At 44.3% G+C, this 24,725-nt stretch overlaps 1 protein-coding gene across 1 annotated transcript in view; it reads left to right on the top strand.

Annotated features, from left to right (window-relative positions):
- The window catches only part of smarca1 (SWI/SNF related, matrix associated, actin dependent regulator of chromatin, subfamily a, member 1), a 92,803-nt gene extending 70,988 nt beyond the window's left edge, over positions 1–21,815 (top strand). The window contains exons 19-25 of the mRNA XM_055643572.1: positions 811–924; positions 2,809–2,931; positions 5,735–5,867; positions 7,398–7,516; positions 9,418–9,630; positions 12,430–12,540; positions 21,311–21,815. Of these exons, the coding sequence (XP_055499547.1) occupies positions 811–924; positions 2,809–2,931; positions 5,735–5,867; positions 7,398–7,516; positions 9,418–9,630; positions 12,430–12,540; positions 21,311–21,382 (885 nt within the window). The 3' untranslated portion in view covers positions 21,383–21,815. The remainder of the gene's footprint in view (positions 1–810; positions 925–2,808; positions 2,932–5,734; positions 5,868–7,397; positions 7,517–9,417; positions 9,631–12,429; positions 12,541–21,310) is intronic.
- Positions 21,816–24,725: the final 2,910 nt, after the last annotated feature.

Here is a 24,725-nt window from a genome sequence, read left to right as displayed (position 1 = left end):
ACAGCTTTCGTTTACCTGTCCCGTACCTGAAATCCGTCCCCGTTGACGGCTTTAGAAGCTGATTTTAAAATTACTCCAGCACTGAAATTGTTCGGCGATTTAAAAAAAAAAACACATATACACAATACGACCGTCAGAATGATTCTTCAGCAAAAGCTTGCACTCCAACCAAATATAATCGAACACAAAGGTAGGAAAAAAACGGGTTTTAACCCCGCCCCCCCCTCAAAGGAGCCAAAATCGCACACACGGCCAGTGGCAGAATTGCAGCGCCGCTGAAGGTAAGTATTGTAACATACCTAATCAAAATCTTCACATGCTATGCCTTTCTCTTTTTTCAAATGCCTTCTTATTGGATTTAATCGTGCCATTGAGTTTAGTTTTGGTTGAGTTTAGTTTATTGTCACATGTACCGAGGTGCAGTGACCAGTTTTTATTGCATGCTTTCCAGTCAGTGGAAAGACGATACGTGATTACAATCGAGCACTGTCCACAGTGTACATATACTGTACATTTACAGATACTAAACATACTAAACAGTGCCACCATAATGTTTGGGACAAAGACCCATCATTTATTTTTTTGCCTCTGTACGCCACAATTTGAGATTTGTAATAGAAAAAAAAATCACATGTGGTGAAAGTGCACATTGTCAGATTTTAATAAAGGCTATTTTTATACATTTTGGTTTCACCATGTAGAAATTACTGCAGTGTTTATACATAGTGCCCCGATTTCAGGGCAGCATAATGTTTGGGACACAGCAATGTCATGTAAATGAAATTTCTGACTGATTATTTATTGTTACAGGCACCTCGACCTCCAAAACAGCCAAGTATTCAAGACTTTCAGTTTTTTCCTCCGCGCCTGTTTGAACTACTGGAGAAAGAAATCCTTTCGTACAGAAAAAGCATAGGCTACAAGGTACCGACTGCTGTTTAGTTTAGTTTAGATGAGAGACACAGTGCGGGAACAGGCCCATCGAATCCACACCGAACAACGATCCCCACATTATCCTACACTAAGAACTCTTTTTTACATTTATACCAAGCCAATTAATCTCCAAACATGTATGTCTTTGGAATGTGGGAGGAAACCAAATTTCTCAGAGAAAACCCACGGGGAGAACGTGCAAACTCCGCACAGACAAGCACCATAGCCAGGATCAAACCCAGGTCTCTGGTGCTATAAGAGCTGTAAGGCAGCAACTCTACCGCTATGCCATCATGTCGGCATTGGGCAATTCACTTTCAGAAGCGACGCTGCTGAACGCTTGATTTGTAGACATGGTGAGGTTTCCTGCAGTGTCTCTGGATTGTAACGTACTGTGGTCTTAACAGACATTGCACAAAGGAAACGTTCTTCCCTTCTAATATTATTTTAATAGTTCTGCAGGAATCTCAAATCTGGAAAAAGTGAAGAAAACCCATCAATCGCTGAGGCTTTCAGGCTCACTTGAAAGATGCTCTTACATCTCACCGTGTATTTAAAATCTGACTGCATCTTTCATTTTAATGGCAATATGTGTTTGCATGGGACTAGCGCGTGATTTTGTGACCTCAACATTATCTGTTGAACCTCATCAGTAGGGCTGATAGATGAATAATGGTCCTTGAGGGAATTAATATCATTCAATCCTGTTCTGTTAAGAGCCATTAAGAGGCACATTTTAGCATGGGAAATTTCCTCATGTCCATGTTCCCGCATATTGTGTAGTTTCTGCATTTTACAAAGATGAGTGCATTTTACAAAGATTGGGGATCTGAAAATGTTGTATTTTTAATACCTCGCCAGTTATAAGCCAGCGGTCTCTAATGGTGGCAGTTCATGCAACTGGAAGGTGATACTTGCTCCTCTGTTTCAAGTAATTTCTTATTGCATTGTCTGAGTCATCAGTAAAATGTGATTTTCTTTAACCTAGGAGAATTCATAGAGAGCGCATTTGTCCAACGGGTCCACTCCGACCATCAACCACCCCTTTACACTAACCTAACCCAACTTTATTCTCTCCATATTGCTATCAATTCCCCCCAAAATTCTACCACCCATCCCCACTTAAGCATCAATTTCCAGGAGCCAATTAACCTACAAACCCACACGTCTTTGGGATGTGGGGGAGACCGGAGCTCCTGGAGGAAACCGACGCAGTCACAGGGAGAAAGTGCAAAGTCCACACAGAAAATGCCTGTGGTCAGTCTCTGGCGCTGTGAGGCAGTGACTCTTCAAGCAGCACCACTGTGCTGCCCCTTGCGAAAGAACTAGCTAAAGAGGCTTTATAGAAATTTCAGAATGAAAATTGTATTGTGGTCAACAGGATCAACATTGATCAAAATCATTTTTGCTCGGTTAACACTTGTGCAGCTTTCCTCTGGAGAATGCATCTGTTTTGCTAACCCCGGGAATAAAGTCATCAACCGGAAGTTTATGGCTTCGTGGCTCAGCGATAGAGCTGCTGCCTCACAGCGCCAGAGACCTGGGTTCGATCCTGACTACGGTGCTGTCTGTACAGTGTTAATACGTTCTCACTGTGACCTGGTTTTCTCCAGGTGCTCCGGTTTCCTCCCACACTCCAAAGACGTACACACAGGTTTGTAGGTTAATTAGTTTGGTCTCATTGTAAATTCTTCCCAGTGTGAGTAGGGTAGTGTTAGTGTGCGGGGATCGCTGGTCGGTGCGGTCTCGATGGGCCGAAGGGCCTGTTTCCGCGCTGTATCGCTAAATTAAACAAAACTTTATTTTGGGAGGGGGCAGGATTTCTCTGAATACCATCCCAAGTGTTTTTTGATGATTCTTTGGCTTTGGTTGTAGGTGCCGAGGAATCCTGACTTGCATAATGCAGCACAGGTACAGAAAGAGGAACAGCGAAAGATCGACGATGCACTGCCCTTGAACCAGAAGGAAACTGAAGAAAAAGAAAAGCTCCTAATGCAGGTTGGCATCGAAGTCGACTTCATTTTAAATAATCCAGCTCCTTCCTTTCCACATTGTCACTGGCACATCTCAAGCTATGTTTAATTTCTGTATTACCATACCACCATAACTATACATGCAACGTCTGAATGAATTCATACAAAAACTGAGTGTTTAGTTTATTGTCAGCTGTAGTGAGGTGCAGTGTTATGCCCCTGTCCCACTTAGGAAACATGACCGGAAACCTCTGGAGACTTTGTGCCCCACCCAAGGTTTCCGTGCGGTTCCCGGAGGTTTTTGTCAGTCTCCCTACCTGCTTCCACTACCTGCAACCTCTGGCAACCACCTGCAACCTCCGGGAACCGCAGGGAAACCTTGGGTGGGGCGCAAAGTCTCCAGAGGTTTCCGTTCAGGTTTCCTAAGTGGGACAAGGGCATAAGGCTCTTGTTGTGTGCTAACCAGTCATCGGAAAGACAATACATGATTACAATCGAGACATTCACGGTGTTCAGATACAGATTGATGGTAAGCGGATAATGTTTAGTGCAAGATAAACCCAGTAAAGTCCGATCAAAGATAGTCCAAGGGTCACCAATGAGATAGATAGACTGCTCTCTTGTTGTGGTAAGATGGTTCAGTTACCTGATAACGGCTGTGAAGAAACTTTCCTGAGTCTTGTATCAGGCTAAATGTGTTTTGTCGCCTTTTGCTCCTGTCATTGGAGACTTTAGAACTAACTTTGATCGGATATTATCAGACTTCAATGTTATCTCTGCACCCTTTATCCTTTATTTTGGCACTATGTCGAGTATTTTCTTTGATTGGATAGCACACAAATAAAGACTGTTCGCTGTACCTCGGTGCACGTGACAACAATAAACTACATTTAAAACTTGAAACATTGGGAGATGTGGCAGGGTATGAGACCAAGAAAGAACTATGGAGGTGTATTACACTTACCAGTTTTTAGTTAGTGGCCAGGAAGTAAAGACACATCTGTGGAATTCTTTGCCACAGAAGGGTGTGGAGGCCAAGTCAGTGGATATTTTTAAGGCAGAAATAGGTAGATTCATGATTAGTACAGGTGTCGTCGAGGTTATAGGGAGAGGGCTGGAGAATGGGGTTAGGAGGGAGAGGTGGATCAGCCAGAATTGAATGGCAGAGTAGACTTGATGGACCGAATGGCCTAATTCTACTCCTATTCCTATGACTTTATTTTGCTAATGTGATGGTGTTTTATTTTAGGCAGGGGATCCCAGAATCCTAGACAGTTAAGTGATCCCACTAATAACATTAAAGGCTTCAAAAGTAGAATAGCTAAAAGATATTAGATTGCCCACTTTCAGTTAGGATTTTTAATTGTAATTTGTCGAGTCTAAATTCCACCTTTTAGACTTTAGAGATACATCGGGGAAACGGGCCCCCTCCAGCCCACCAAACCCACACCCACCAGCGACCCCCCTCACTATCACTATCTTGCACACTAAGGACAATTTTACAATTTTACTAAAGCCAAGTAACCTACAAACCTGTACGTCTTTGGAGTGTGGGAGGAAACCGGAGCACCCAGAGAAAACCCACACGGTCACAGGGAGAACGTACAAACTCCGTACTGCCAGCATCTGTAGTCAGCATTGAGCCCAGGTCTCCGGCGCTGTAAGGCAGCAACTCTACCGCTGCGCCACTGTGCTTCCCTCTATTAAGGCTTAAATTTAACCAAGAGTTGAGCGTCTCTGCCAGTTGAGAATGCAGCAGTTTAAGACAGTTTTAAGTTGCTGCTTTGTGATTGCTCTTGCTGATAATTCCGGTATTTATATCCCTTAGTCCGTTCAGTGAAAACACCGACTAGAATACTTTAAATCATCCTTTATTTCACCGTGGTGACCAGGTTTCTCTGTTCCACCCTGGGAAGCTCTCCCAGTGGATCACGGAGAAACACGTGTGCTCAAACAAAGGAATTAGCATATATGTATGGTTGATACAATGGGAGGTAACTTACAAAAGGTGATGATTCTAAACCAATAACTACAGTATCACGTGGTTATATAGGTGGGGACAATCTTTCTGCCCAATTACAATCATAAGTTCAAGTTCAAGTGAGTTTATTGTCATGTGTCCCTAATAGGACAATGAAATTCTTGCTTTGCTTCAGCACACAGAACATAGTAGGCATTTACTACAAAACAGATCAGTGTGTCCATATACTGTAATATAACATCTTAGCAAACATCACATAAACATCACATGTTTTTGGAAAAACTATGTCACAGCAAGGATAATGAAACTTATCTAAATAATGTCAAAATAAAGAATTTAAAACTTAACTCAGAATACTTAAACCTTAGTCCTAAAGTATCCCCAATTCTACATATTCTCATTGCTTCCTTGAGTGCAATGTAGATCCGACTCTTAGCTGCTAATCCTCCAAGTTGCTGTCTATCTATCATTCATTCATCTGATGAATATGGTCATCAGTTTGCCTCCAAAAATAGCAGTATACAATTACAAACCATATAGTTACTCCATTGGATTAGATTACACTCACTGCAGTTGTTTTAGATTTTATGTATATTTTTAGAAAGTAATCTATTTGCATTGTAGTCAATAAGATTGATTCAATCTCGTTAATATTTAACTGAAGTTGATGGAAGCCACGAAGGTCCATATTTAATGATACGCTGCAGTCGTGATAAATCACCTTAATTTTCCTGTCTGTATGTTCCAGTAACATTAACTGCAACATTTAATGATTATTTACTGGTTATTTTTAAACAATGAATTTTCCTTCTGTAAGAGTTAATTGCACTGACGAATTATTTGCTAGGGCTTCACAACTTGGAACAAACGGGACTTTAACCAGTTCATCAAAGCCAACGAGAAATACGGTCGGGATGACATTGATAACATTGCACGCGAGGTCGAGGGAAAGACTCCTGAAGAAGTCATTGAGTACTCGGGTAAATCTTTTCCCTATTTATCACGGAATTGATGTATGGGTAATTCTTGTTGTAACGGACTATGGGGGAAGAGATGGTGTCCGTTATTGCCGATTGTCCGCTATAACAGAGTAAGGGATTCGCTAGTGGTCACTCCGTGAGGCTACCAATTGTTTTCAACAACAAAGTTCTTTTTAACAACTAAACATGTATTTTTGTTACTGCGAGCTGAAAATACTAAAGGCTCTTTCGTCCATTGTTGAATGGAGTATCATTGCGCAAGTGTCGATCGAAGCAATTGCTTGTCAATTTCAATGGCTCCGCAATACCGAACAATACTGAACGGGACTTAATGATATTGAACGGTACTGAATGATACTGAATGATACTGAATGAATTAATACACTTTATTTATTATCACCTGGGACATGTCACAGTGAGATCCTTTGTTTTATGTACACAAGGCATGCACGGGGTCACCATATAAGCAAGCCGACAAAGTTACCAAGTATTCCATGTAATCCCCAACGGTCCATCTTGGCGCCCCCACCTCCACCATTGCCGGGTCCCCCTTTGTCTTCGGCGGCCCCCCCCTCACTCTGGGTCCTGGTGAGTAACTAACAGCCTGTGTTCTTAGAGAGACAGTGTTTGTCTGATTACTATGGGGCTGCTCCATCCACTTTCACCAAAATCCATGATAGAGAGGTACGTAACAATGAGGGTAGACTGTATTTGAACACAGGATCACAAATGGAACACAAATACTAATCGAAATTTAATCAGAAGTGAATCTGGTAAAGATTTTCCTTACCTCTTTTTGCATTGGCTTCCCCTCACTGACGTTGGTTTTCGTCCAGTTTCTTCCAATCAGAATAAAAGGACGTGCCATCAGGAAGGAAATGAGGAATTTCCTTTGTCAGAGGGTGGTGAATCTGTGCAATTCATTGCCACAGAAGGTTGTGGAGGCCAAGTGAAAGGGTATTTTTAAGGCGGAGATTGACTGATTCTCGATTAGCACGGGTGTCAGGGGTTATGGGAGGTAGGCAGGAAAATGGGGTTGAGAGGGAGCGGAGTAGACTTGATGGGCCAAATAGCCTCATTCTGCTCCTATCACTTATGAACTGATGACACGAAACGCCACCTATTCCTTTTCCCAGAGATGCTGCCTGTCCCGCTGAGTTACTCCAGCTTCTTGTGTCTATCTTCGGTACAAACCAGAACAACATGTTGTTTCACGGAGTGAATGCTGGAACATATGACTTTATCAATTTAAAATATACAGAAACAAATTAAAGCCCTTAACTGAAGCGGACTCTCATCCAGCTTGGATACCAAAGGCGTTCCCTCACAGTGGATCACAGCAAATGAAAAGTATGGTTGAATCTTCATATTATCTGAAAGTATATTTTGTTACAAGAAACTCCATAGGTTTCTTTTTGAGTGGACATTGTGAGGTTGGGTGCAGTGATAATTACTGTGTGTTCCTTAGATCGTCCTACTTGCTGCTGGTTTGCTTCCAGCCGTTGTTCAGCATTAATCTCTTTATTTCAGCTGTTTTCTGGGAACGTTGCAATGAATTGCAGGACATCGAGAAGATCATGGCCCAGATTGAACGTGGGGAGTCAAGGATTCAACGACGGATTAGTATAAAGAAGGCTCTGGACGCAAAGGTGGTGTCTTATCTGAGTTCACGATCTATCTCCATGTGCATGCGTGTAATTAAGAATATGAAATGCAGAACCATTAACCTATTCATGTGTAAGAAAGAACTTCAGATGCTGGTGAAACATTTTTCATACAGAGAGTAGTGAATCTCTGGAATTCTCTGCCACAGAAGGTAGTTGAGGCCAGTTCATTGGTTATATTTAAGAGGGGCCCTTGTGGCTAAAGGTATCAGGGGGTATGGAGAGAAGGCAGGTACAGGATACTGAGTTGGATGATCAGCCATGATGATATTGAATGGCGGTGCAGGCTCGAAGGGCCGAATGGGCTACTCCTGCACCTATTTTCTATGTTTAAATTGAAGGTAGACACAAAATGCTGGAGTAACTCAGCAGGTGAGGCAGCATCTCTGGAGAGAAGGAATGAGCAACCTTTCGGACTGAGACCCTTCATCAGAGGAAGGGTTGAGACCCGAAACATCACCCATTCCCTCTCTCCAGAGATGCTGCCTCACACACTGAGTTACTCCATCATTAACCTGTTCACAACTCTTAGTGATCACATCTCAGTTAGAAGGTTGTGAGTGTGATGCTTGGTCCAAGAGTTAGTCTTTAGAATGGAGATTAACATTCCAGTGTGGTCTGATGTAGTGTTGAGCAGTTAGGGCAGCACAGTGGTGCAGCGGTAGAGCTGCTGCCTTACAACACCAGGGACCCGGTTTAGATTCTGATTATGGGTGCTGTCTGTGCAGAGTCTGTACATTCTCCCTGTGACCGCATGGGTTTTCTCTGCATGCTCTGGTTTTACCCACATTCCAAAGTTGTGCATGTTTGTAGGTTCATTGTCTTCTGCAAATTGCCCCTCGCGTGTAAGATCTTCTTCTTTTGTGTCCATCTTGTTACAAATGTTGACGTCGCTGTCATCGTCCGTCCTGAAAAGGACGCACGCTTCCGGCGACAATCCGTGGAAGCCATCACTGGTCGCTATAGATAATGGTGGTAGCAGAATTAGCTCAGGATACTTCCAGTTTCCAGCCCCACGACGTGGACGCTTCTGCTATGAGGCCGTGTGTAGGATGCAAAAATGGGATAACATAGAACTTGTGTGAATGGTTGACCGATTGTCGGCATGGATCCCGTAGGCTGCTTCCACGCTATATATCAAAACTCTAAACAAGATGCGTACTTTGGTTTCGTTTTTGTCACGTGTACCGAGTACAGTGAAAAGCTTTTGTTGCGTGCTAACCAGTCAGTGGAAAGGCAATACCTGATTACAATCTAGCCATCCGTGGGGTACAGATACATGATAATGGGAATAATGTGAATAACATCTGGTGAGCAGATTAGAAGAGCATAGTTGAAACAAGAGAGGCTGATGTTGGAGTAGAGATTTAAAAGAGTGGAGCTATTGTAATGCATGATTCCGGGATGCACGCGCACGCACACACACATACACAAGCACGCGCACATGCACGCACACGCACACACGCAAGCACACGTACGCACGCACACATACACATACACAAGCACACGCACATGCACGCACATGCACATAGACACACACACACGCACGCACGCACACACGCACACACCACCGCCCCCCCTTGGGCACCATCTTGGGTCTGTCCTTTCCAGATGGGCAGGGACCCAAAGAAGACCATTGCACTATTAGCATCTTGAACCTTAAAGAAACTGTTGAATGACGCTACGAACTTCATTGTTGAAGCAGAAACTTCAACATTTCAGCCTCCAGTTGGATGCTGGGTGAGAGATGCAATTGAAGTGTCCATCATATTTCACATTACGCAATCTGACTTGTCGATGTTGCCTGAAAATGGCATCCCCTGTGCCGCGGCATGTATTTGCAACGAGGTGTGTTTGACTTTGTGTTGCTTTCTGTTCTGTTCCAGATGGCCAGGTATAAAGCCCCATTCCATCAACTTCGTATTCAGTATGGAACCAACAAAGGGAAGAATTACACAGAGGAGGAGGACCGCTTCCTCATCTGCATGCTGCACAAAATGGGCTTCGATAAAGAAAACGTGTACGAGGAGCTACGGCAGTGCGTGCGTAATGCGCCGCAGTTTCGGTTCGACTGGTTTATCAAGTCCAGAACTGCGATGGTACGAAACCTTCTCACTACAAACACGTTCAGTAGATATTTAAACAGATGAACCTTTGTTTAATGCTCAACATAACTGTCTTAATTGTTCCGGGTATTATCGTTGGTTGCAGTGGGTTAGTTTAGTTTAGTTTCTAGTTTATAGATACAGCGCGGAAACAGGCCCTTTGGCCCACCGAGTCTGCACCGACCAGAGATCCCCGCACAATAGCACCATCCTACACACACTGGGGACAAATGTTTTACATTTACACCAAGCCAATTAACCTATAAACCTGTTCGTCTTTGGAGTGTGGGAGGAAACCGAAGATCTCGGAGAAAGCCCAAGCAGGTCACGGGGAGAACGTACAAACTCCGTAAAGACAGCTCCTGTGGTCAGGATCGAACCCAGGTCTCTGGCGATGCAAGCGCTGTAAGGCAAAACTCTACCGCAGCGCCACCGTGCTGCCCGTGTGGTGGTGGTGGTGGGTTCAACATTGGGAGTATGTGTTGAATCCAACATTAATACTCTGACCCATATCTGGTCTTTTATAAAATAAATTGTTCAGCACAATACATATATATGCAATTCCCCCCATTATTGCTGTTCATGATTAATGTATTAATGTATTAAAAGAAACAAAGCATTAACTAGCAATGACATTAATTGCACATGTTCAAAGCAATTACCAGCCCTTATTTTAACAAAAGTAGTTTGGAAGCATAATGGCTACAAATTCATACTAAATGTATTTAACACTTCGGGTAATCAAGACTGACGGGTGTGAAATATTTCCATTTTACTTATGGTTGGGCTTTATTTAATGATTCTACTCTTTGTGCAAGTCAAAGGAAGCTGCTGCACTTGGTTTTATTCCAGTCACTTAATGCCGATGAGAGGGCATTTATAGAGGACAGTGATCGCATGTTCTTGTGTGGAGTAGCCCCTGTCCCTCAAAGCAAAATACAGAGATATTTCCGCTTACATCTTTGCTTGGCCAGGCCGATCCTGCAACACCTGCCAGGACAACGGGCCTTGATGGCCTGAATCTGGAGGTGTGCATCTTCACGCTTCTATACCTATCGGGCAAAAGGTATTGAAGTGTGAAAACGCACACCTCCAGATTCAGGGACGGTTTCTTCCCAGCTGTTATCAGGCAACTGAACCATCCTCCCACACAACTAGAGCAGCAGGGTGCTAGAGAATTAGAGAGTCCCGAACTACTATCTACCTCATCGAGGACCCTCGGACTATCTTTAATCGGACTTTACTGGCTTTACCTTGCGCTAAACATTATCCCCTTATCAAGTGTCTACACTGTGAATGGCTCGATTGTAATCGTGCATTATCTTTCCGCTGACTGATTGGCACGCAACAAAAAGCTTTTCACTGCACCTCGCTACACGTGACACTAAACTAAAACAAAACTAAACTAAACTAATGCTGCAGCTTGGACTAAGGAAACGGCACCACAAGTTGGGCACTCGTGTATATAGAGCCAGTGGGCTATTTCTATACACTTTATACTTAATCTGGGATTGTGTTTATGTAGGGAAATAATTTACTGAACTGTACGCAAATTAAAATAATTTAACTGTACCTCGGTACATGGGATTATAATGAACAAGTGATAATTCTGAGCAATGAAAAACGTGCTAAAAATTATTTCATACTGTGTAAAGATGGTGCTCCTCCTATATGGTGCAAGAAATAGCCCACTGCTCAAATGCATGGAGCTCCCTCCCTATTGTCATCTTTTCACCTCCAGCCTTTGTCCTCCCATCAACCAGTCAAACCTCACACACCTGTATCCACCTATCAGTCTGAAGAAACGTCCCGACCCGAAACATCACCAACCCATGTGCTCTAGAGATGCTGCCTGACCCGCTGAGTTACCCCAGCACTTTGTGTCTTCTGCAGTTCTTTGTCTCCACCTGTTACTTGCCAGGATAGATACAAAATGCTGGAGTAACTCAGCGGGACAGGCAGCATGTCTGGAGAGATGGAATGGGTGACGAGACCCTTCTTTAGACCCGAAACGTCACCCATTCCCTCTCTCCAGAGGTGCTGCCTGTCCCGCTGAGTTACTCCAGCATCTTTGGTGTAAACCAGCACCTGCGGTTCCTTCCTCCATATTTGCCAGGATTTGACCCGCCCCCGCCTCACTTTTCCAGCGTTCTTCCGCCCTCTACTCTAATCAGTTTAAAGACGAATTCCAACCCGAACGTCACTTATCCATTCCCTCCATAGGTGCTGCCTGACCCGCTGAGTTCCTCCAGCACTTTGTGTTTCGCTCATGATTCCAGCATCTGCAGTTCCTTGTGTCTCCATGAAGCCAAATATTGGGATCCTGTTAGAGATGGAGCAGTTTGTTCTATTGGGGCCACTGCCGTTAAACTTGGAACATAGGAACCGCACAAGGTGGCCTGGGTAATCAGGCCCGGTGGCGCAGCGGAAGAGTTGCTGCCTTACAGCACCAGAGACCCGGGTTCGATCCTAACAACGGTCGCTTTTTGTACATTTTCCCTGTGACCAGTGTGGGTTTTACCCAGGGACCTCCGGTTTCCTCCAAAACTCCAAAGACGCACAAGTTTGTAGATTAATTGGCTTGGTTTTAATGTAAAAATTGTCCCTAGTGTGTGCAGGATAGTGTTAGTGTGCGGGGATCGCTGATCAGCGCAGACTCGTTGGGCGGAAGGGTCTGTTTCCGTGCTGTACCTCTACACTAAACTAAATCACTTCTCGCCCTTGTGGTCTTCCTATTCACCGTGTTGGCATTGCTGTCTGAATTGTTGCTTCTGCCTTTCATTTTGATACCAGGAACTCCAGAGACGATGCAATACATTGATATCACTGATCGAGAAGGAAAACTCGGAACTTGAAGAAAAGGAACGTGCTGAAAAGAAGCGGCGAGGACCAAAAATGGGAACGGTAATCCAGATTGTATTCTTTTGGGAAGCAGGGGATGGGGAGTTTGCAAACAGCAGGTTTGACAGGATGGTTCAATTGCGGACAACAACTGCTGTAACATGGGGTGGCCACAAGAGGGGGCACCTAGCTTGCTAAACAGCATGTGCAGGTGTAACTCAGCGGGACAGGCTGAGAGAGAAGGAATGGGTGACGTTTCGGGTCGAGACCCTTCTTCAGTCTCCTCAAAGCATATACAGGCACCTCGCGTTTTGCACATGCTCGATTTATACATTTTTATAATAATCCTTGTCTAATTACTACTGAAGTTTAATTTATGCACGGCTATTTTTGGAATAACAGACTCAAATTTCTGCTTGGTACCACATGATAGAGTAGTTATGAGTGGTGCTGGAATATAGAGTCATAGAGTCACAGTGTGTAAATGTGCTCTTCGGCACAACTTGCCCATACCAGCAACATGTCCCAGCTACACCAGTCCCAGCTGCCTGCGTTTGGTCCATATCCCTGTCAAACTGTCCTATCCATGTACCTGTCTAACTGTTTCTTAAACGTTGGGATAGTCCCTGCCTCAACTATCTCCTCTGGAAGCTTGATCCATCCACCCACCACCCTCTGTGTGAAAGGGTTACCATTAAATATTTTCCCCTTCACCATAAACCTTGGCCCTCTAGTTGCCATGTTGGTTGTTGGAGAACCTTAAGCAAGTAATTGCAGATGCACACTGGTTGACATGTTGGTGGAGGGAACGGGTGGTTAGGGTGGTGCACAAGATAGTAAGTACATTTGCTGCTGCCATTGTGGAGCCTATTGACTGTGGTTAGAAAGGCACATGTCCATGCAGATAGCGACTCTTCCATCACACTAAAGAACCGTAACTTGTAGATGGTGGTACACTTTTGGGGTTCAGCGGATGACCCTCCAGAGTATAGTTTGGCCCAAATAGTTCCAATCAATAGGACATAAAGTGCTGGAATAACAGCAGGTCAGGCAGTGTCTCTGGACAACATGGACAGGTGATGTTTTGGGTCGGGACCCTTCCTCACGCTACACTCCACCGTGTTTCGGTTTGTACTCGCTAGAATTTAGAAGATTGAGCGGGGATCTTATAGAAACTTACAAAATTCTTAAGGGGTTGGACAGGCTAGATGCAGGAAGATTGTTCCCGATGTTGGGGAAGTCCAAGACAAGGGGTCACAGTTTAAGGATAAGGGGGAAATCCTTTAGGACCGTGATGAGAAAAACATTTTTCACACAGAGAGTGGTGAATCTCTGGAATTATCTGCCACAGAAGGTAGTTGAGGCCAGTTCATTGGCTATATTTAAGAGGGAGTTAGATGTGGCACTTGTGGCTAAATGGATCAGAGGGTATGGAGAGAAGGCAGGGATGGGATACTGAGTTGAATGATCAACCATGATCATATTGAATGGCGGTGCAGGCTCGAAGGGCCGAATGGCCTACTCCTGCACCTATTTTCTATGTTTCTATGTTAGGAAAGGGCCCGACCCGAAACGTCACCTTTCCATGATTTCCAAGGATGTTGCCTGACCTGCTGAGTTATTCGTCATTTTGGGATCTCACAATGGAAGGATGGGCATTGATGAAGCAGCTGATGATGGTTGGAACACAAGGCATAGCTTTGAGAAGTGTCTATTTGCTAATTTGGAGCAGGGAAGCAATCACTACTCCAGCATTTTGAGTGTTTTTATTGCTGATGCTCATAGACTGCTTGGAGAACATACTGTAAGACTACTAATCCCACAATAAAGCTGCTACCACTTTGCCAGTGCCAGAGAGAGCTGAACATTTGTCAACGATTGAACATTATTTCAGTAAATGGTGGAGTTCTGTCCTCTCATCCAAAACAAGCTCTCGTTAACCATCACGAAAACCGCATCAATATAATTATTAAATGCAAGTCCCCCAGATCCAGAAATTGTGGTAATGAGGATATTGATAAAAAATGAGCTCAAATATGAAAACAGGGTTTGCCACTTCCTAGATGTGCTCACTTACTCACTGGTAGAAAGCAGGAAATTTGCCATTGATGAATAAATGGGAGCTTATATTTAAAAAGTCAGTAAGTAATTAAAATGATTGGGGATGATAATGAATTAAACTGCACTGTGCAGCATAACCTTTTAATCACTTTTTATAGGGTAGAATCTAGAGTCGAGCCAAGTGCCAACCATCTCAGTGCATTATTTATGCTGATTACCTGAACTAATGTTGTGGAAAATGATTGAGAGAACACATTCATGAAACACACTTCAAGGCTGTGTGCCATAAATCACCTTCTCTCCTACATTACAGATGTAGACTTCGTAGGGATAGAAATGAATAGAAATATATTGTGTAGGAAGGAACTGCAGATGCTGGTTTACACCGAAGATAGACACAAAAAGCTGGAGTAAGTTTTTCACACAAAGGGTGGTGGGTGTCTGGAACAAGCTGCCAGAGGCGGTAGTTGAGGCTGGGATTATCCCAACGTTTCAGAAACAGTTAGACAGACACATGGATAGGACAGGTTTGGAGGGATATGGACCAAGCGCAGGCAGGTGGGACTAGGGTAGCTGGGACATGTTGGCTGGTGTGGGCAAGTTGGGCTTGTTTCCACACTGTAACACTCTATGACTAAGTAATTCAGCGGGTTAGGTCAAATACAAATTGGAGGAACAGCTCCTTATATTGTGCTTGGGCAGCTTACAACCCCGCGGCATAGATATTGATTTCTCTATCTTCAAGTAAACCCTGCATCCTCTCACTCTCCATCCCTCCCCCACCCAAATCGTCCTACGAATATCATTGTCGATCTGTTGAGTTTCACCCGTGTCACCTTCTCCACAGCCAACAATGGGCCATTGTGGGCTCCACCTTTTCTTGATTTGTCCTTTTGCATATCTTTGTACCTTTCATTATCTCTCGTTTCCCTCTCCCTTGACTCTCAGTCTGAAGGTGGGTCTCGACTTGAAATGTCCCCTATTCCTTTTCTCCAGATATGCTGCCTGACCCGCTGAGTGACTCCAGCATTTTGTGTCTGTCTCTGGTAGAAAAATATAGTTGACCAAGAGCACTGTTTGATGTCGACGGAACATAAATTCAGATGCAAGGTTCAGTTTAGTTCACTTGGGTGTCTTAAACTTTCTGAGACGCAACTTTCATCATTGTTCAACATCTATCAAGGAGAAGTCCTACTTCACCCTCATTAGACCCACATTTGGACTACGCAGTTGCAGCATGGGACCCATACACAGATAGAAACATTTCTTCCATCGAACGTGTCCAAAGACAGGCAGCTCGATTTGTTACTAACACCTATGAGAGAGAAGCGAGTGTCACCAAACTACTGAATTCTCTGGGGTGGAACCCTCTCCAAGACAGAGGTGAAGCTCACCGTTTGACCTGTTTTTACAAAATGTTAAATGGTCAGCTCGACATAGATTACCAAACCTACACCATACACAAACCTATTAGGAGCAGACGCGAGCATTCAATCCAATTTGAGATTCCAGCTACCAAGACAGAGGTGTACAGCAATTCATTCTTCCCCCGCACAATTAAAGCATGGAACAGTCTTCACCGTACCATAGTTACTCAACCAGACGCAACTAAATTTAAGGTAGCTCGCCTTCTCCAAGATCCCTTTTTTGCTTAAGTCCACCCTCCGCCACCTCCAGTTGAAATTTCATTTGGAATATTTTAGAGGACCAAAAACCAAGAGCCAAGTTTATTGTCACGTGTACCGAGGTACAGTGAAAAGCTTTTGTTGCATGCTAACCAGACAGCAGAAACACAATACATGATTACAATTGACCCTTTTAGAGTGTATAGAGAGATACATGATAAGGGAATAACGTTTAGTGCAAGGTGAAGCCAGCAAAGTCTTCGACCTGACCCAAAACGTTGCCTATTTCCTTCGCTCCATAGATGCTGCTGCACCCGCTGCGTTTCTCCAGCATTTTTGCTAACCTTCGATTTTGCAGCATCTGCAGGTCCTTCTTAAACACAAAGTCTGATCAAGGATAGTCTGAGGGGGTCACCAATGAGGTGGATCAGCACTGCTCTCAGGTTGTGGTAGGAAGAATCAGTAAAAAGGGTGGGGTGATAATAATCAGGATGCTCCTCAGCTTCTTCCCGCAGGCTATAAGACTGATAAACGGACTTTGCCCCCTGCCAAAGTATCGCGCACCAACCACCAACCTGGACACACTGCAGCAGAGCCACTGTCGTGCCGCTGCCGATCGGAACGCCTGTTGATGTTTAGTAGAGAGTAGAGTGTTTAATTTGTTCATGGTATATGTATTTTTATTTCTATTTATTTTTTACTGCACACTGGTTGAGCAACGTTTTTTTGTTTCCTCTGGGTATGTGAGTACTCAGGAAAATGACAATAAATATATACTATACTATACTATACTATCAAATGCACATTTAGCATGAGCAACCAGAAATATTCCTTAAAAATCTACTCCTGATGAGTGAACGCTGACTCTTTGTTCAAGCGCTAATCACTTTATGTAGCGGAGTAGACCAGGAACACTGGTATGTGGTTCCGTAGCAACTGAGGTGTTGTGACAAGTATGATTTCCTGCTGTTCATTTGTAATACCTTTCATTATTGAAACTCTACTGGTGTAAACGCTACCTCGCCACACCAGCTGGTTCAGTAACACGTCCCAGCTGGCTCGTTAGTACTCACTTTTTTCCATTAAAGAGATAAATGAGAAAAGGCAAATTTTAAAAATGTTTTTTTTTTTTTTTACTGCACAAAATTTTCCACCGCCCACATTCCCCTAATGTTTTCCTTTTTTTTTCAAAGCTGCAACATCTTGTTGTGCTCTTTCTGTTCAACACCCACTGGTATTGCAATTAAATAGCCCTTTTTGTCACATCGTCCCTGACTGCCAGTGTTACTGAGAGAGTTTCATATCTCTTCATGAAGGAGATTGATAGGCTCTTGATTAGTAAGGGCGTCAAAGAATTAGTTTAGTTGAGAGATACAGCGCGGAAACAGGCCCTTCAGCCCACCGAGTCCGTGCTGACCAGTGATCCCCACACATTAACACTATCCTTCACCCAATAGGGACAATTTACATTTATACCAAGCCAATTAACCTACAAACCTGTACATCTTTGGAGTGTGGGAGGAAACCAGAGATCAGACACAGAAGAGAAAATTACATTGAAAAACCACGCAGGTCACGGGGAACTCTGTACAGATAAGCACCCGTGGTCAGGATCGAACCCGGGTCTCTGGCGCCGTAAGGCAGCAACTCTACCGCTGTGGCACCGTGCCGTTATGGGGAGAAGGGAAAGATAGATCAGCCATGATCGAAAGGTGGAACAGACTCGATGGGCCAAATGGCCTAATTCTGCTTCTATCTCTTATGAACCTATGAGACCATTAGTCCAACACTTTTTTATTTTCTTTGACCCAAGCCCCAATATTGTCCAAGAGTCAGAGTTTGATTCAGGAAGCCATGTTGCAGCTTTACAGGACTTTAGTTCTGCTGCGTTTGGAGTGTAGTGCGCTGGTCTCTTCACCCCGTTACTGGAAGGATGTGGAGGTTTTGGAGAGGGTGCAGAAGAGATTTACCAGCATGCTGCCTGGATTCATGCTCATTAGTTATAAGGAGAGGTTGGACAAATTTGATTGCTGTCTCTGGAGTGTCAGGGGCTGAGGGGGAACCTGACAGAGGTATATAAAATGTATACGGGGCATAGATAGGGTAGACAGTCAGAACTGTTTTCGCAAGATGGAAATATCAAAGAGATTAAAAGAGATGTGCGGGGCAAATTTTATTTTAACTACAGAACGTGGTAAAGGCCTGGATCTCACTAGAGAAACTCAGCGGGTGCAGCAGCATCTATGCAGCGAAGGATGCTGCACCCATAGATGCTGCTGCACCCGCTGAGTTTCTCCAGCATTTTTGTGTACCTTCGATTTTCCAGCATTTACAGTTCCTTCTTAAACGCCTGGATCTCACTGCCTGGGTGATGGTTGTGGCTGATACAACAGTGGTATTTAAGAGGCTTTTGGATAGGCACATGGCTATGTAGGGAATGGAGGGATAGGGATCACGTTTAGGCAGAGAAGGGTAGTTTAACTTAGTATCATGTCCAGTACAGGCATTGTGGGCCGAATGGCCTCTTCTTGTGCTGAATTGTTCAAAGTTTAACAAAAGACTATGGAAGCGGAAAATGTGAAATTAGAACTGAGAATGCTGTAAACATTCAAGGGATAAATCAACACCTGTGGGGGGGAGTGTGTTCATATTTCCAGTTGGTGATCTTTCATCGTAACTGGGAATATTTCCAGCATTTTCTGTTTTAATTTATGCCAGGATTAGTTGCTATTCCCGAGGCGAGTCACTGAAAAAGATCTGGGACTGTTTTTACTGATTAGTGCTGCTTTTGATAGTACTGTTACATCGCATCTGCCAAGGGACAAAACTAACAGTTGCTTTGAAAATTGATCACAATCACACTTGTTCCTTTATGGGACAAAGAGTGATAGAGCGTGGAAACAGGCACATCGGGCCAACTTGCCCTCACCAACCAACATCTTCCATCTACACTAGTCCCACCCGCCTGCTTAGGCCCATATCCCTCCAAACCCATTTTATCTATATATCTATCTGTCTAAATGTTTTGTAAACGTTGCAAAGGTACCTGACTCAACTACCTCCTGCTGCTCGTTCCATACACCAACTACACTTTGTGTAAAAACGTTATGCCTCAGGTTCCTCTTAAATCTTCCCCCCCCCCCCCTCCCCAGCTTAAACCTATGTCCCCTGATTATCAATTCCCCTACACTGGCCAAGAGACTATGCGGTAATCCAAAGTATTCCTCTCCTGCTTTTGTACACTTCTATCAGATCACCCTCCATCCTCCTGCGCTCCAAGGAATATAATCCTAACCTGCTCAACCTCTCCCTGTAGCTCAGGCCGTTGATGCCTGGCAACTTCCTCGTCAATCTTCTCTGCACCCTTTCCAGCATGAAAGTCTAATGTCCGTCAAAAATTGCCTTCACTTATGTTTTGACACAATTATACAAATTTCCTGTTTAAGTCTTGGGCCATCCTACACACCAGGGACAATTTACAATCTTTACCGAAGCCAATATGCCTACAAACCTTTGTACACCTTTGAAGTGTGGGAGGAGACCAGCACACCCTGAGAAAACCCACGCAGGTCACTGGAGAACATACAAACTCTGTATATTCAGCTCCTGTGGTCAGGATCGAACCTGGGTCTCTAAGGCAGCAACTCTACTGCTGTGCCACCGTGCTGCTCTGATGGAATTTGTGCCGCCTTGGTCTTGGCACCATGTACGGCACAGGCACGGTGGGCCGAAGGGCCTGTTCTTGTGCTGCACTGTTCTATTGCATGGTTGTCGACTGCAGAGAACGGCTCGGCTGGGAGTTTAATAGTTTGCTTCCCCTTTGTGCCGTCTTGACTGATGGCAAATGTGGTAACGCAGCAAATGAGTTCTGTGAGTCTAACCGTGGCAGCTGTTCACCGCAGAGATCACTCCTCTGGTCACCGACAGTATAACTCACACTGGCTTGGCGCCACATAAAGCACAGGAATGGGTGAGTAGATGGATTTCCAGGGGAGGTGGAGAGGCGTGCGGCTAGGTTTTATGTTACCAGTTGCAATCTCTGCAGGCACCTGCCATTAGGAATCATTTATCTGCACTGAAATGGAATGTAAGGACTCTAAAGATTTTTCAAAGATAAAGTCAGCGATTTTTAACAGATTCCCGTTGATCGAGTGTTGGGATCAATGCACACATTTAACACACCAAAAGGGTGAAATTCAATATATAGGTAAAAGTATTCTAATGCTTGCATCGAAATGGTAAATTTCCTTGTTTAAGAGGGAACTGCAGATGCTGGAGAATCGAAGGTTACACAAAAAAGCTGGAGAAACTCAGCGGGTGCAGCAGCATCTATGGAGCGAAGGAAATAGGCAACGTTTCGGGCCGAAACCCTTCTTCAGTCTGAAGAAGGGTTTCGGCCCGAAACGTTGCCTATTTCCTTCGCTCCATAGATACTGCTGCACCCGCTGAGTTTCTCCAGCTTCCTGGTAAATTTCCTTGCCTGAAGAAGGGTCTCAACCCAAAAACGCCACCCATTCCTTCTCTCCAGAGATGCTGCCTGTCCCGCTGAGTTACTCCAGCTTATTGAGTCTATCTTCGGTCAAATTTGGAATGGTCATTGGCTTTTTGGCTAAAACTAATGTAACTTTCAAGCATTCCGTTCACCCTGCAAGGCTTAGTTTAGAGACACAGCAAGGAAGCAGGACCTTCGGCCCACCGAGTCTGCGGCATTCCAGCAACCCCTGCACATGAATTATATTCTACACACACTAGGGACAGGTAACATTTATACCAAGCCAATTAACCTACAAACCTGTACGTCTTTGGAGTGTGGGAGGAAACCAAAGATCTCGCAAAAAACCCACGCAGGTGACAGTGGAATAAGGATTTCACTGCTCTATTGGTACACTCCAAAGACGTACAGGTTTGTAGGTTAATTGCCTTTGGTGAACTTGTAAATTGTCCCTAGTGTGTGTATGTAGGATATTGTTAGTGTGCGGGGATCGCTGGTCGGCGTGGAAACTGTGCTTTAAGTGTCGAATATGTCAGGAGGACACATTATTGGCAACAATGCTGAATGCAAGATTCAGCTGTCAGCTCCTTATGCCAGTTTACCCACTACTACTTTTTTATTTACAAATGTAACCACGTTCTTTTGTTTCTTTCAGACACAGAAAAGAAAAGCAGAACCAACTCCAGAAACCTCTGGACGAAAGGAATGGAAGAAAGTGAAGAACTAAATCACCTTGTTGGAGTGAAGACTGCATCCTAGTTAACACTATTTCTTTTCATTGCTTTTCTCACCTGTATATTCATTAGAAAAATTGATGTTGCAGTTTCAAAAATGTCAAAGAATTTTGAATACATTCTCAAAGTAGATAATAGGACTCCTTTTGGATTTCTTTTGTGTGATGCTGTTAATGCTTAACTTTTTTACCTTCATTCTTGGTTCATTCCAATATTGTGTAGTCCGTACAGTGATCTACGTGTGTTAAATTGTTTGCATGCGTTTTAATATATTGGCTGTTTAAGATAAAACCTAACAATCCCGTGTTTTGTACATGAGTGAGAATTGTCGTAAATTGGAATTCTGAATACTCTGCGATGTGTGTGTCAGGATCTGTGAGTTAGTTTTCCAAAACAAGCATCATTTTTAATAAAAAATTAAATCAACTTGTTCGAATGGACAATTCTCTTTTTCTTTTATTGAGCAGTTTCACCTGTAAACTTAGGGTACTGTACAAACGGGCTAAAGTGTTAACGATAAGACACAGAGTCCCCCTTCCAATGTTCGTGCCACAAAGGTAAAGGAATAGCGAGTGGCCCATTTCCCGAGCAGTGAATTTCCATATCACCCACCATATTATGTGTAGGAAGGAACTGTAGATGCTGGTTTACACCGAAGATAGACGCAAAATGCTGGTGGAACTCAGCAGGACACGCAGCATCTCCGGAGAAAAGGAAAAGGTAACGTTTTCGGGTTGAGACGCATCTTCAGACTTTTTTTTAGTAAAGATGAGGGAACATGGGCCTGGAAAAAACGGAAGTCGTTGAAGAGACGAAGGGAGTGTCTTATCTATCACACCCACTATTATATTGCTATTGAGTGAATGTGTGTGTGTATCTCAATTAGATGCAAACAATGTTTGGGTTGAGTCCCACTGGATAGTCTACACCAAAGGTCATCCCGGCTATTTGTGAGAAATCACACAGCATCTTAGACAGGGAAATTTATTTGGAAAATCATCCCCCTTCCCCACAAAGTAGGATAGAAATTAATCTATGGATATTGTAAATCACACTATACATGAGTTCATTAGGTACCTTTAATATTTTAGAGATACAGAGTGGAAACCTTAGCCCACCGAGTCCACGCCGACCAATACTAGTTCTACCCACACTCCAGGGACAATTTACAGAAGCCAATTAACCTACAAATCCACACCACTTTGGAATGAGGGAGGAAACTGGAGCACCTGGAGGAAACCCACGCGGTTGCGGGGAGAACATGCAAACTCCGTACAGACAGCACCCGTGGTCAAGGTCGAACCCGGGTCTCTGGCACGTGTAAGGCAGCAACTCTACCGCTGGGACACAATGCAAGAGAGAAAATAAACAGGGTGCAGAATACAGTGTTACAACTAGAAGATAGACACAAAATGCTGGAGTAACTCAGCGGGTCAGGCAGCATCTCTGGAGAAAAGGGATAGGTGATGTTTTCGGGTCTAGACCCTTCTTCAGACCCGAAAGGTCACCTATTCCTTTCCACCAGAGATGCTACCTGACCCGCTGAGTTACTCCAGCATTTTGCGTCTATCCTCAGTGTAAACCAGCATCTGCAGTTCCTTCCTATGCATAATGTTGCAGCTACATAGAAAGTGCGGTAAAAAAGTCCAAGGATCACAAGGAGGTTGATTGGAAGATTGGCACAGCTAGTAAAGCTGCTACCTCACAGCACCAGAGACCCCAGTTCGATCCTGACCTCGGGGTGCTGTCTGTGCTGAGTTTGCACATTCGTAGTGATTGCATGGGTTTCCTCCAGGTGCTCTGGTTTCCTCCCACATCCCAAAGTTCTGCCGGGGTTTGTTGGTTAATTGGCCTCTGTGAACTGTCCCTGGCGTGCATGGAGTGGAGGCGGGAGTGGGACCACGCAGAACTAGTGTGAACAGGTGATCGATGGTCGGCGTGGACTTGGTGGGCTAAAGAGCCTGTTTCCCATGCTGTTTCTTTTAATGACTTCAATCAATCAATACGAGAGAGGACTGATCCAGAGGCTGAGTACAACGGGGAAGAAGCTGTTCGTGAATCTGGTGCTACGTGCTTTCAAACCTTTGTATCTCCTGCCGACAAGAGAGGGAAGAAGTGAGTTGCCCTTGGTTATGTTGGCTGCTTTCCCGTGGCAATGTGAAACATGGGTCGAGTCGATGGGAGGGAAACTGGTTTGCCTGATGGACAACTCTACAATTTCTTGTGTCCTTGGGCAAAGCAGTTGCCATACCTGCTGTGCATGGTTCTGTTCTCCAGCTGTCACTGTAAGCACAGATTGCTTGAGAGGAAAAGGTGTCCATTAAACCACGGAGCTACCCGCAGCCGACCTCGAGGGCGCAGAAGGCAGGAACTCCCCCCACCGGTTCTTCTCACCGGGTCCCTTAGACAGGGTCTGCCTCCGTCATTGTCTCCTCCCCCTCCTCGCTCATTCCCATCCCACCGAGCGTACATAAACATTTTAAACAGGCAGTTCAATGGCGCCATAGACTTGACGGGCCAAATGGCCTAATTCTGCTCCTATCACTTATGACCTTATGGGTCCTCCGTCATCGCTCCGTGGCGGGCGAGTCCACCTCTGGGAATGTTGACCATCCTGGGCTCTTGTTCTAGTTCCTCCCTTATAGTAATGAGTCGAGTCAAACACACATCAAGAGAGAACACATGTTTATTGAAATCCACTTACAACATCGGGTCTGCAGGACATTACAGTTCCTAGCAGCTACTCAGACTGGATGTTGTAGGCAAGCTCTTGGTAATATGAATCGCATATTAGGCGGAGCAACTACTAACAAGCACTACAATTGCTTAGTAGGAAATAACCAATCTACATCTTTCCTTGTAGAAACAAAATAAAGCATAGAAACGTGGGAACATGGTGGCCGAACAATATAGTAGCCGGAAAGTTAATAACGCATATGGGGAAGTTTAGATGGTTACACAAAATCACCGTATCTAATGGGTGGCCTGTTGACCCGTCCGGCATGTGTGCGGTACAAATCCGCTTCTCCTTCTTTCACCGGACAAGTTACCGGGGATGTGACCGGGGTCCCGCCAGGGAGGGGTCTTGGTAAAATGAATCGCATTTTATGCGGAGCAACAACTAACAAGCACCACAGTTGGTTAGTAGGAAATAACCAATCTACACTTAAGAACTCTACCAATCTGCTTTTCCCCCCACTTTAAGATGCACATAATAACTTAATGAAGCTTTTGTCACTGATCCCAATGGTGTGATGTCAAATTCTGTTTACTAATGCCCCTGTGAACTGCCTCAGGTATAACTGCGTTCAGTTCTATTTACAAGAAGAAATTGAT

The sequence above is a fragment of the Leucoraja erinacea genome, chromosome 12 (assembly GCF_028641065.1).
Source record: "Leucoraja erinacea ecotype New England chromosome 12, Leri_hhj_1, whole genome shotgun sequence".
Taxonomy (NCBI): domain Eukaryota; kingdom Metazoa; phylum Chordata; class Chondrichthyes; order Rajiformes; family Rajidae; genus Leucoraja; species Leucoraja erinaceus.
Note: the sequence above shows the minus strand (reverse complement) of the source record. Positions and strands in the feature narration are given on the sequence as shown.